Source organism: Lampetra planeri, chromosome 15 (genome assembly GCF_965212315.1).
Source record: "Lampetra planeri chromosome 15, kcLamPlan1.2.h2, whole genome shotgun sequence".
Taxonomy (NCBI): Eukaryota; Metazoa; Chordata; class Hyperoartia; order Petromyzontiformes; family Petromyzontidae; genus Lampetra; species Lampetra planeri.
In genome coordinates, this window is record NC_136121.1 from 11,238,965 (window position 1) to 11,253,078 (window position 14,114).

At 42.0% G+C, this 14,114-nt stretch overlaps 1 protein-coding gene and 1 non-coding gene across 2 annotated transcripts; both read right to left on the reverse strand.

Moving 5' to 3' along the window:
• Positions 1-1,967: 1,967 nt before the first annotated feature.
• Positions 1,968-8,979, reverse strand: LOC144722727 (UPF0462 protein C4orf33 homolog). The gene is made up of 6 exons (XM_078601078.1): positions 8,884-8,979; positions 5,519-5,709; positions 4,710-4,770; positions 4,310-4,361; positions 3,866-4,083; positions 1,968-3,749 (listed from the first exon to the last, which is right to left on the reverse strand). Exons 2-6 carry the CDS (start codon positions 5,703-5,705, stop codon positions 3,641-3,643), a joined length of 627 nt encoding a protein of 208 aa, XP_078457204.1. The 5' UTR covers positions 5,706-5,709; positions 8,884-8,979; the 3' UTR covers positions 1,968-3,640.
• Positions 8,142-8,258, reverse strand: TRNAL-CAA (transfer RNA leucine (anticodon CAA)). Its single transcript has 2 exons — positions 8,221-8,258; positions 8,142-8,187 (listed from the first exon to the last, which is right to left on the reverse strand). It is a non-coding gene; the product is annotated as a tRNA-Leu (tRNA).
• Positions 8,980-14,114: the final 5,135 nt, after the last annotated feature.

The following is a 14,114-nucleotide window of genomic DNA, read 5'->3' on the forward strand; positions in this document are numbered from 1 at the left end:
TCACCATTAACCGGCGCCCGAGCTCGCCATCGATAATCCTCGGAAAGGCGGCGGCTGTTGCAAGCGGCTTTGATGGGCAGCTGTCAGACTCATTCATTTTTTTTGGGTTCGCCTGGAGTGTGTCACAAGCACGCTCCGTCATGCCACCCCCGAATGGCAACCAAAAAAAGAATGTACGGACAAATTTAGTCACTTTGTGTTGGTATGCAGCTCAAGCAAAAAAAGGGCACGGCTTTTGAAAGTATATTTCCTACCACCGCTGAGGCAACGGAGTAGCTGGTCACATCTGAATGATCGTTTTTAAATGTTGCGATGGGTTTTATAATTTACAGATATGATTGAAGGCCATAACCGCATTCAATGATTCGTAAAACGGGATTCACTTTTGTATTTTCATGGGCATTTATATGTTGGGAATTATATAAAACCGTTAGTTCAATCGTGCGTATGATTTAGGCTGTTCATGTTTGCCAGCACAAACAAACCCCTTAAATCGTATAACTGACTATTATATTTAATCTAGGCGATGCACCTTGCCAAATGTGAACACATTGTCATTTACTGAAAAACATCAGGCACCGAATAAAGGAAATTGACATTGCATTCATCATATTCACCTATTTCTTTTTCATATGCTTATTTGTCCACTTGCAGCTAAATAGTTTTATATTGATTATTGAGGAATAAAGAAAGCTGTTTGTCAACATTTCCATGTATCCCCCCCCCCCATGCATGATTTAACAAATGCCTACCACTGACATTTTTCCCCCTCAGAACATGAGCATACAAACATGTAATTGATATGTCGGTAAGTGATATAGTATTTATATAGTAGGCTCAATAGAAACATTACCATGAAACATTCCGCGTTTAGCAGCCTAGCACTTGCCTGTGTTAATTGGGAATTGGTGGCAATTTTTTGTAAGAAAACTGGACTCTCAAGAAAACCTTTAGTGGGACCGGGAGCAAGATCAAGAGGCAAGGCCCCTTTGAAATTGGTCCTTGGCAAGCACTGAAGCCCCATTAATGGTTTGACCAATGGACTCTTGAAATAAGGAATTCTATGATGAGGGCCCCCACCCTCACGACGATCATGAGTTGACCTTTTTAATGCAACCAAGCATTTCACACAGGCCCTGCAGGTTCCAGATCATGTGGTGCAACCGCATCACTTGCTCCACCTACTGTTAAACTAAGTGCCAGTCATTTGTTAGCAGGGCATTATGGGAATGTTTGGCGCTGCATTTCTGGCTTGAATCCAAGACCAATAGAGTTATTTTTTTTATTTGAAAATGTGTGCTGAAATTAATTACTAAACACGCATTCATTTCAACAATCTTTCTGTAATGTGCACTCGGAGGACTTGCAGTGTGCTCGGCTTCTCACAGCTTCATTTTAAAGGCAATAACTGTTTGAGATTAGCGCTTTTTATTACAATTATTATGCATTATCCAACGGGAGGCATCCTTTCATCGAATAAAATTGCAAACTTCATCAACATCAACACTGCTCTATCCACCATCGCCATTTCCACATGGTCTTGTGATGTCATTGTAATGGTTCAAATCCATAAAGGCGTTCTGTTCGTATCCAGCGATTCATTGTACAATTTGCTCATTCACCTTCCCAGCTGGTGCCGTGGCTCTTAGAAGCAGAGCCGCTGGGGACTGGGGGACTTTGGTTCATCATCCTAAACTAACCAACATGGTGAAGTATGGTCAAATAGCCCCAATGACCGACACACCTAAGCCATGACACAATATGATGGTCAATGCTATAAAATTTTAATTTCAAATTAAAATCAGGTGGGTTTGATTTGAGTGAACTGTGGCAACAGAGGCAAATTCAACAAATTGACAGTCAAAACTGGAATACTGTTATGTGCAAATTTAGTAAATGTTCTGTATATGAAAAGGCATTACCACATACTTTCCCGTCCAATATATAACACACAATACAGTTCAACCTAACATTGTTAAAACCTAATTTATTTGCGAGGCGTTTCACAAACATACCAAAATAAACACGTTTAATTTGTTTTCGTCAGCTTCTGCGGTCATGTTTTTTTTGTGCCCTATTTCCAGATGATGTACATTGAAAATGGCAGGCGGCTGGGGTTATGTTTGTCGTGTTTTGGATTAAAAGGCGATGAAAACGGAGGCCCCGTCGTGAGCTCTGCCGGGCAAGCTGCGGTGCCAAAGTAAACGGAGGGAAAAAATGTGCAAGAATAGCAGACAAGTAACAACGCACCCTCAAGCTCGCCGCTAGGTGAGCAAAAAAGAAGCGGTAACGGGGACAAAAGCTGCATCACGAAAAAACAATACCGGACCATTTTTTTAAATCTCCATGTTATTTAAAAAAAAATACACGTCTTTCACAGTAAAAGTGCATTTGTCCACATTTAGAAAGAGTCAGCAGTTGCTTCGTGGAGTATTTATACACATCAGTCACCATATTTGCCATCACCTCGAATAGACTTGTTTTATTTGAGATACGTACCTACTCCATCTCTATTAAAGTGTGTGAGCACAAACGACATTCCTCTACATATCGTCATCGCAAATTGTTGTGCATTCAACTCAGTGTTAGAATTCTGTCAAGTGCATTTTATTTCAAACATTTACAGAAAGGTGTACATTCAAACGTAAAGAGTAAATCATTTATATGTGTGTATAAACGTGCAGGCATTTGTTATTCCTGTACAGTATTTGAATAATAATGACAATGTGGTGCTGCTACAATTTCACAGCGTTTTCTATGTTTGCAAACATATTGTATCGTATTATTGGAAGGCACTTAACTGCCCAATGAGAGCATTCATTTTGAAATGCAAGCATATCAGATCTGTTTTAAAATGCACACACTCTCCAAATCATGTACGTGTAAAGTTTGTTAAGACTTATATTGTCATGTGATAATGTTACATGGCACTGGTTTATCAAGGAGCTTTGCACTTTTTATAACTCCGAATAGTTTTTTGCTTTAAGTTTCCAGTTGTAAAAAACAAAAACAAAATATTAACCTTGAAAATGTGCATACGTGTTCAATATGTCATTAATTAAAGGTACATCATATAAACAAAGCCAACATGATCCGCACCATGGCTTATTTGACCACAGTCACCTTCACCTACCTGAATATTACCATTCAGTTTTTCTCAAGAACACCTTTGATTAATGGCAAACATTTGCTTCCCACCTGCAACACAGCCTTTTAACTCGGTAATGCACCTACATATACAGTATATGAAAACAAATTACGAAGAGAAGTGTTACTGGTAAGTGTAATAAAAAATATATTTGTTCTGTTTTATACATTTCAAATCTTTCACGGTTGAAAATGGCATTTGTTTGGCGCAGCGAGGCATGGTCTCCGTCCCTGGGCGGATCAACTTTCGGCCGGCACCCCCCGCCCGGCGACTGGCACTCTCGTGGAAGGGAAGCTGGGTCAGGTCCCATAAGGAGTTGGCCACAAGCTGTGGGAGGGGCAAATTATCGCCTCCAGTAATACGGCTTGGAACAAGGGCAGAAAGTGTCCAACATACAATATGGTAATTAAACATTTTGGATCACTGTTATGGTATGCAAATTTCTGAGCGAAAAAAAACCATCGCAAGCTGCCACCTGTGTTGTTCTTCGCGTTAAGGCTTGCCGACAAGTTGAGCGCTCCAAATTTCAGAATCAGGCTGGATCCAGTCATTCCCCATAAGAGCTGGCAAATCCAAATCCCCAAAATACTCCAGCCTGTGGCTGTAAGTCAACAGAAAGGCAAAACAAGCTGCAATTAAATTTTTGTCAATTGGGCAGTATTTATTTGTCACATTTCCCGAAAAAACAGTGTGCCTTTGGCAAAGTGCACGACTCACAAGTCGGGCTGCATGCCGGGTTGCACTTTGTGCTTGGGGACCGGAAACAAGGCCTCGTACACACGGGCCTCCCCTGATCCGTGAATGGCGTAGGCATTAAATTTGCACACCCCGGGAGGCAGATATCTCCAAGGCACGAGGGCATGGCCCTGCCATCTCAGTACACCGTTGCTCTCATCTTCGAGAGGCATCACTTCAAAATCCAGCGGAAGGTCGTCCTGCAAATAACAAGAGGTGTGAATAAAAGTACTTTGGAGTGCTGTTAGTGAATTCAGCAGTGGCTGTCTTATGGAGACTATCCCTCATCATAGGAGTGCAGAAATTCCAGTACTGGTACAGGGCTGCAAACAAGAGATGCCCAATGCTCATTTGAGAAGGACATTACTCACTTGTTTGTTAATAATACCCAAGACAATGAACCACAGTTCTGAGTTAAATATTCACCTTCCATATTTTCCGTCGTCCGTCCAGAAGAAGCACCAGGTGTTGCCCATGCCTGAAACACAGCAGAGTCGTATTTGCCAAATTTGCTGTGAAGCAAACTGATGTATGCAGCAGCATGAGCTGAGAAATGTGCCAAGAGCAACATTAAGAGGAAAAGTGAGCATTACATTTCACGAAAATATGGCTGGTTGTTTTATTATTTGATTTTACTAGAGAGCAAAATTGAATACGCGAGGCAGAAATATTAGCGGTTCATTCAGGCACGGTGTAATGTAAGACTTTCTGGATGAAAGCAGCTGCTTGGGTAGGTAATCGGTATTGTGTCTAGGGATGCAACTGCACACCCACACAGCCCTGTAATCATACCCATGAGTGAGCAAAGGCAACAAGTGAAACTCACGGGCAAAGTTCAACCTCCAGGTACTTCTCCATTTGGTCGTTTAAGAAAAACATTTCCACGACTGCAAAGAAAATATAATAAATATTTGATACCTTTAGAACTTGTACTTTTCAGATATTTAACTTTCCTCCTTTCATCGAATACACTTACGACACCATTCCCTCCCACTAAATTTCCCAGGTAAAATAAACCACCCATGTCCTTAACCTTGTTGCAATTGAATTATTACGTGCAGATAAGAAAGGCATATTGTTGCTCTGTCTGATTTTCGTATATGTGTTGATCCTGCATAATGCATGGGCATAATATGACTTTGAAACCTCCCCCGCCCACCTCCTACGCATTTGCCATGAATATGCAAAATTCCTCTTCATATGCACATTCTTTTGTTAAGGCGCTCTTCCACCTCCAACCCAGTTTAGATATAAGCTCCTAGCTTGGTAGTGTCTCATTCTTCACCTGAAGACGGCTGCTTGCGTTGTAGCCGAAACATAGTGAGAATTATTTCATTTTATTATGTTTTATTTTTATTATTTTATTACTTCCCTTCTACGTGACTTTACCGAAAGAACCAAGAAGATGAATCCCTGCAGTCACGAAAGCTTTAAATCGAAATTTAAATGTGTTAGATAATTATGAATAACATGTTGGTTTCATTTACCACGTATGAAAATCAAATATGGCAAGACATATCAAGCCATATATAAGCAGGTTTATATGAACGGGATTTTCTGGCTTGGAAAAGGATAGCAATATCACAATATTAGGTACAGGGAGGTTGGAGGACTGCTGCACAGATGTAAGGTCACCTTCATAATCCCACAGTTGATGACATGGCTGGCCTGGGTCGCTGTGTGGTGCAGGAGGGTCATTGAAGAAAGGTGCTGTCACCCCCAATTGCAACCCAAGACCCTCAGGGTGAGGTCGCAAGCTCATCACCATGGGATCGTGGTCTACTGGCTCACCGTCCCACGTGTTGACAATCTGGATCTCCATTTGTCTGTTCACACCAACATGTAATTAGTTTTTCATTAATCACTCGCTGTATACACAGAACATAGAGTCATAGGGAAGCACACGTAATTTAGTGTATTCATTTGGGTACTTGAAGCAAATGCAATATACTGTATCTCAAGATGGTTTGCATAACAATGTATATCTTTATTCGGGAGGTGAAAATGAGAGAAATTGAGCCGAGATATTGCTTAGTACCAGTAGAGATAATCATCATTTTGTTGTCCTTGTTGTAGTAAAAAATGTGCAAAAATCCCTTCAATTGGGCTATTTTATATTCTGAATTTAAATTCATTATAAAGTCTGTTATTGTTGGAATGTGTGACATGCGGCCCATTGTTGGTATTTTTCCAAATGTCCTTGGAAGGGTAGCAAATTACACCTTCCAATTCTATAGAAAAAAAACACGTGGCACAGGGATTGTTTTTGGAGGTCTCTTCCATTCTGCTACTTTCACGTGCCAAGCTCCCACTCCCTCCACAAGTCAATCATTTTGGATTTTAAAATTTGTATTTCAATGCACCAGCATTTGAGCAACTGCTATACAGGAAGCAGTGCAGAATCATGTTATGACCACCTCTGTAAACCCACATAATTCTGATCTAATTACCCACATTCGAGCGATGTCAACCATTCAGATTTACTACCATCGTCCATTATCTTTGTCTTACACTTTAGATTGTATATAGAAAATGAGCGTTGTTCCTATTATTCAATACTACAGTAGTGTTACACACTCTTGTCAATCCAATACCAGATGCATTTCTTCAGCCATCGGTATTGGTCACCCTGGGTCGTTTGACCGTAACTCCGGTTCAGATATCACTCGCCACTGATTGTTTTCATGGATGGCAATTACGGTAAACTCCTGGGTTCATGCCGTCATTCACTTTCCACTGCTTCTCCCACTCGCATATTATTATTGCTGCATATTGTTTAAAAGTGCAGCTATTATTTTCAGGGCCAACACAGCGTCTGTGGAAATGTTTAAGTAACCATACAATCAAATATTAGATGTGCCAATCACATCCCAAGGTAAATATTCAAACTTGTCACCGTGCTTCACACCAACATGTAATTATTTTTTCATTACTCACTCGCTGCATAAACAGAACATAGAGTCATAGGAAAGCACACATAATTTAGTGTATTCATTTGGGTACTTCAAGCAAATGCAATATACTGTATCTCAAGATGGTTTGCATAACAATGTATATCTATATTCGGGAGGTGAAAATGAGAGAAATGGAGCCGAGATATTGCTTAGTACCAGTAGAGATAATCATCATTTTGTTATCCTTGTTGTAGTAAAAAATGTGCAAACATCCCTTCAATTGGGCTTTTTTTAATCCTGAATTTAAATTCAATATAAAGTCTGTTATTGTCGGAATGTGTGACATACGGCCCATTGTTGGTATTTTTCCAAATGTCCTTGGAAGGGTAGCGAATTACACCTTCCAATTCTATAGAAAAGAAAACATGTGGCACAAGGATTGTTTTTGGAGGTCTCTTCCATTCTGCTACTTTCACGTGCCAAGCTTCCACTCCCTCCACAAGCCAATCATTTTGGATTTTTAATTTTTTAATTTCAATGCACCAGCATTTGAGCAATTGCTATCCAGGAAGCAGTGCAGAATCATATTATGACCACCTCCGTAAATCCACATAATCCTGACATGATGAATTATCCACATTCGAGGGATGTCAACCATTCAGATTTACCATCTTCCATTATCCTTGTCTTACACTTTAGATTGTTTCTATAAAATGAGCTTTGTTACTATTATTTAATAATACAGTAGTGTTACACACTCTTCTTTGTTAACCCAATGCTGGATGAAGTTCTTCAGCCATCAGTATTGGTCACCCTGGGTCGTTTGACCGTAACTCCAGTTCAGATGTCACTCGCCACTGATTGTTTTCATGGATGGCAATTAAACTCCTGGGTTTCATGCCGGCATGCACTTTCCACTGCTTCTCCCACACGCGTATTATTATTGCTGCATATTGTTTAAAAGTGCAGCTATTATTTTCAGGGCCAACACAGCGTCTGTGGAAATGTTTAAGTAGCCATACAATCAAATATTAGATGTGCCAATCACATCCCTAGGTAAATACTCAAACTCGCCACCATGCTTCGTTACATTGCATCGCACGCCAACGCAAGCCGTCTCCTGCAGAGGGCAGCACTGCCACAAACACGCGACAATAATTCTTGTGCCCCAAGCCTCACGGCGATTGCTACGCAAGCGGTGATTTTTTCACAAACGCCTCTGTGAACCTGCCTAAGTTATGACAGACCGACGCTATATACATTGCCGAAAGCGTTTGGAAAAAAAAAGCCGGTCCCCGGCGTAAACAACAACAACTTTCCTTTCGAGCAACCATTAAATGTTAACAAATAGCATCAAAATATTATGTCAGAAGTGGGATTTGAACCCACGCCTCCAGTCGGAGACCAGATATCCCGCGTTGAGCACGGAAGGCGTCAATTCGCCTTGAGTCTGGCGCCTTAGACCGCTCGGCCATCCTGACATCCCACTCACCACATCGTACACGACCCCTCTTAAGCCCACAACGGTATCATCATCATCACAATGATGATCATCTGCTGCGGTCAATCCAATGCTGGATGAAAGGCGCTCCCAAGCATTCGTCATCTCTCACGATCGTCGTAATCAGCAACATCATCATCGCAATTGCGATTTCCATGGAGAAAAAGCATCGTCACCAGCCAGGGTCAATCAACTGCTGGATGATCATCTTCCTTGAGCCGCTCGCCCGCCACTTTTTTCCGATCCTACGATGTAAATGAATAAACCACATATCAGCGGCAATACCAGCTGCGGATTTCATCATTCCGTCTCCCTATGGAAAGGATTCCGTCCGTGACCATCGCGGTCACGATTGCTTTGTGGGCGAGTTTTGATGTTGTGATTATCACCACCATCATCACCCCGCTATTCTATTGAGAATGTGCCGGTCAACAACGAATTGCCAGCGCTTGCGATTTGACTGCAGAAGTTTTAAGTTACGTAGCTTCGTGCATTGCCATACGTGACACACACACACAAGTTGTAGTGCCGAGACGTATAGTGTAACACGGGTGACGTGTGGCATTTTTGTTTAAATAAAACAGGTAAAGTAAGTCGAAACAAACCGCAGAACATCGACTGAGTTGTCACTTCCGTGGCAGCAGCAGCAGCGGGGGTGGCAGCACGAGGCACGTGACCGCAGCGTGACTCAGTGCTGTGAGCGGGGCGGGGCTGCCGTGATGATGGGGGTGGTGCTGGTGATGGGTGTGTCGGTGATGGTGGTGATGGTGATGGGTGTATAGGTGATGGTGGGTGAATAGGTGATGTGTGTATAGGTTATGGTGGGTGAATAGGTGATGATGGTGATGGTGGGTGAATAGGTGATGGTGGGTGAATAGGTGATGGTGCTGGTGATGGGTGAATAGGTGATGTGTGTATAGGTGATGGTGGTGATGGTGGGTGAATAGGTGATGATGGTGATGGTGGGTGAATAGGTGATGATGGTGATGGTGGGTGAATAGGTGATGGTGCTGGTGATGGGTGAATAGGTGATGTGTGTATAGGTGATGGTGGTGATGGTGGGTGAATAGGTGATGGTGGGTGAATAGGTGATGTGTGTATAGGTGATGGTGGTGATGGTGATGGGTGTGTCGGTGATGGTGGTGATGGTGGGTGTATAGGTGATGGTGGTGATGGTGGGTGAATAGGTGATGTGTGTAAGTTGATGGTGGGTGTATAGGTGATGGTGGTGATGGTGGGTGAATAGGTGATGGAGGTGATGGTAGGTGAATAGATGATGGTGGTGATGGTGGGGTGTAAGGTTGGTGATGAGTATAAAGGTGAATATGGGTGTAAGGTGATTATGGTCAATGCAAAGTTGATCATGCATCTCATTCACTCATTAATCCCTCATTTACTCTTACATTTATGCATTATTCTCTCATTCTCACTCATGCGTCATTCATGTGATTACTCCCTCGTTCAGTTAGTAATTTAGCTCATTTCATTCAACCCTGTCAGTCTCATTCCTTCCTCACTTAATTCATCACTTTCTCATTTGCACACACCGCTGTCTGGCGGACAGCAGCAAACCATTTGATTTTGCAATTTATAGAAGTGCTTTACATTACAGAGTTTTTAACTTCACAATACAGTAAGTATGAGCTTAATTGTGAAATATGTTTCAAAAGTTTTTGAGATCGCATTTCCCTCCTTCATTCAATCACTCGTTCTCACCTCATTCAATCACATGGCACCCTGATGCTCACCTATGACTTTCCTGCAAGGCCAAATATTGCTCGTGGCACCGTTTGCTTGGTTCACTGTTGATCCTCGAGGCTATCAGGGAATCATTTGATGTTCTAATGCACGTACGCACTATTGAATGCAGGGGTGTGTAACGCTCTAGTCTACATACACATGTGTGTGTATGTGCGCGTGTTTTGTGCCTATAACTCGGCAAGGTGGACTTTTGAACGAGACTAAACAGGTGGGTTTGTGTAAGATTTGTTAAAAGTGTCACATAGACAAAGACAATGCAAGATTTGTATATGTGTAGCGTCGGATCGCGTACGCACACACCGCCGGTATCCACTTACCTGCCGTTCGCCGTATCCACTCACCTGCAGTTGCAACCAGAGCTCGGTAGGGTGTGCCAGCGAGTACAAAAGGGATAGAGATGGAGCCAGAGGTGTGGACTCGAGTCATGTGACTTGGACTCGAGTCAGACTCGAGTCATGAATTTGATGACTTGCGACTCGACTTGGACTTGCATAACAATGACTTTGTCCCACCTCTGGATGGAGCCGGACCAAAGAGAGGCGGGGTTCCCCACCACTACCCCAGGTGGGGGGCTGGGAGGGGGCCCTTCCAGGATCTTCTGGAAAGTTCCAGAAAGGGGGCGGTACCAGGGTCGGAGGGTCCGCTGGAGGTGTATAAAATGGGCACCCCAAGCGCAGTTTGGGGCAGTGCTACGAAGACTGAAGAGCAGCTAGACTACGACCCTTAGACCTTGAGCCCGCTGCCCTTGTAAGGGCCGGGTCGAGTAGTGGTAGGGTTTTACCCTTTAAACTGGTGCAATACAGACACCTTTATACAAGGCATCATGTTTGCAATAACCACAACACAGGTAGTCAAAATGCCAAGAAAAAGAAACAACTCTGATAATGATAATAATATGCACTGTTCTTGAAGTTGATTGGTCCACACCCGAGACAGCTTTCCTTAGAGCCTAGTCTCCATTGGTGTTAGTTTTGTACCAGTTTAAAGGGTAAAAACCTACTACTATATTTTGCCACTGGTAAAGGAGGTCTCATAGTGACTGGGTCGAGTTTGGACCAGTGGTCGGACCCGTACCTTGGCTGGGACGGGTCAGATAGCCTCCCCTAGGGCACTGCTAGCCGGAGGGCTAAGAGTTAAGTTGGCAGAGTATAAGTCCGTGATAACCTGGAGGCCGTACCTCCCTAGAGAGCGATTGTTAAGGGAGTTGTCTGTTAGTTACAATAAACCGTGGTACCTCGACGACAACGTCTCCATAAGAACTCACGACATATGTACAGGCAGACCTCGTCGAACGCAGGGATTACGAAATTGCCGTGTCGGGCAAAATCTCGTTCGACAAATAACTCATTCGACATCATTTCCGCCCTTGTCATTGTTCGAAAGAATGCCGAGTCGATCATCCATTTGTCGCGCGCGTGCGTGTGTGTGTGTCCACTCTTTATTTTTCAATTTCACGTCAACATGAAGCGCCCGCGTCTCCATCACTCCAACGCTTGCCCCTTGTGACACCGTCACCTTGCACAGTAATGATTCACCACCGAGGCGTCCGTCCGACTGACCTCCTCGCACGCGTGGACGACGAGATAGATGCACGCGGCGAGACTTGAGCGTGGACATCACCGATGTGCCGTTGTGCATGTTGAGTGCGTTCCATTATCACGCGAAAAATTGTATATACTCGCAAAAAAAGCGCACGTGGGGTGTGCCTTAGTGCGACGAATCTTAGGAATGGAAGTTCAAGTTCATTTATTAGGTATAGCCCTGTGAGCCATTCGGCTCTTGAATCGGGTTGAACCGTAACAAACAAAAAACAAAAACATGAACAAGAAAACATCTTAAAGTGAATATGTGACTAAGTGCAAACAGAAAATCCAAGAAAAGACAGGAAAATATTGCAGAAAAAACACCGTACACCAACGCTGTGTGCAAAAATCCCAGTGGGATGCAAGTCAAACAACAACAACAACCACAAGATGTGCTTGTTGGCACACGCGAACGTACAAACAACACGGTTGCAATAGGGGGCCGTCCATAAATGACGTCACGCACCTATAAGGTGGGGGGGGGGGGTCAGCCATTTGTGACGATGTGTGACGAGGGGGGGTTGAGAAATGTGACGTCACATCAAAATGCGCAACTTTAAATAAATATTAATGGAATAGAATTGTTATAAAAACACTAATTTGATTAATTTGTATTATTAACGATCTGATTATGATTTAAATTTACTAAGGTCACCTTTTATTTATTCCATGAAGGAGCATTTTGCTTCTCCATGGGAGAATGGAGAAGCATACATTTTGTAAATGTTTTGAATGATTGTTATTAAACATTTTGATTCTAATGATTCTACCAGGGCTTTTCATTCTGTGGAATGAATATGTGATTGTTATAATTGTACTCTCCATTTTGCTTCGTTCTACTACGAAGTTTCAAGTATTTTTTAATAGTTATAATTAAGTAATAATGACTTTTAATATTTTACAATTATAATAGAATTGAAATATAATATTCTGAACATCTGCAGTTTTAGTTAGACGTTGAATATTTTCAAGTTAAATTTCAGCTTTCCAACGCCTCCTTTTTAATGCATGTTTTCTCCTACAACATCAGAGTGCAGCGCCACATTAAATACGCACTACAATGACAATAGTTTAAAGTAATTTGAAGCATGTTTTATTTTCATAATGGAAATATGGTTGGGGGGGGGGGGTGCAGAGCTTTGTGACGTCATATTTGAGGGGGGTCTGACTTTTTGTGACCCCGTGTGACGAGGGGGGGAGGGAAAGGTCAAAAATCGGCCAAAATCGCGTGACGTAATTTATGGACGGCCCCTCATTAGCACCAACAGTATGATGTCTTATTTATCAGCTGGAGTAGCAAACCCCAGCAACAGCATGTACACGATTTTTGTTCCTGGGTACTAAGTGTTATTTTTAATTTGCATATGCCTCAAAAGTACAGAAAATGGCTATTATTCTCCACAAACTTTGCTTTTGTGACCAGGACTTTACGTGAAGGAATGACACAAATGCACACCACGTTTTCTGATTGAAAATAGGTACATTTCAAAATATCACTGTCCTGGTCACAAAAGCAAAGTTTGTGGGGAATAATAGCCATTTGCTGTACTTTTGAGGCATAAGCAATTCGAAATAACACTTACTACCCAGGAACAAAACATATGTTTTTGTTACACAGTGTGATCATCAACAATACCGTAAATATTAAAACGCATCTGATGTTTTAAAGTTGTTTTAGTGCCACATGGAACCTGTAATTGCCACAGTTCATATGATTGCGCGAATAATAAGAATGTGTCGCGACTTCTGGGTGACCCTTTCCACGGATTGTTAAAGGTGCAGATAAGTGGATACCATTGGTGCAGATAAAATGAGATTCATGGTATTGATGTGCTGTATACTTTTGAAGATAAATCAAAAGCGATTTAAGTAAATTGCTGACCAGACTGAAAATTATATTTTCTTTACTGATCTCTATATATAATGTGGCTGTATATATTATTTTAAATGTATAAACTGCATAAAAAATTCTGCTAAAATGACAATGCATATAGGTTTTATTATTATTCTTGTTAAAGTTTTATGATTCCACCTTTTTCATAGATTTTGCATCATTTATAAGGCATGTACGATTTATCCCAAAACCATATTTTTCTTTACCAATTTTAGCAAAACACCAATGGTATGTTTTGAATTTTCACGAAAATAAAAGTGCTTCAACTCCGCATTTTAAATTGCATTACTTGGCATAGACACATTACTTTTAAATTTTATTCCAATGTAACGACGTTTTTTCACCATTTTTTTCACATTTTTCTTCCTCATTAATACTGTTAAATGTAAAGGTGCAGTTGTTTGCTCATGATCACTGTTACTAGAAGGGCATCCATCAGATAGAGAGAGAGAGAGAGCTCTGAAAGACATTTTGGCCTGCTCGTCCACCCAGGCCAGACATCTTGAAGAGGTGGAAATGTAAACACTTTACCCCACCTCATGCAGCATTCACGCTGCCGAGTGGACAGAGGTGGAGGGATTTTGAAAACTTGCTCATT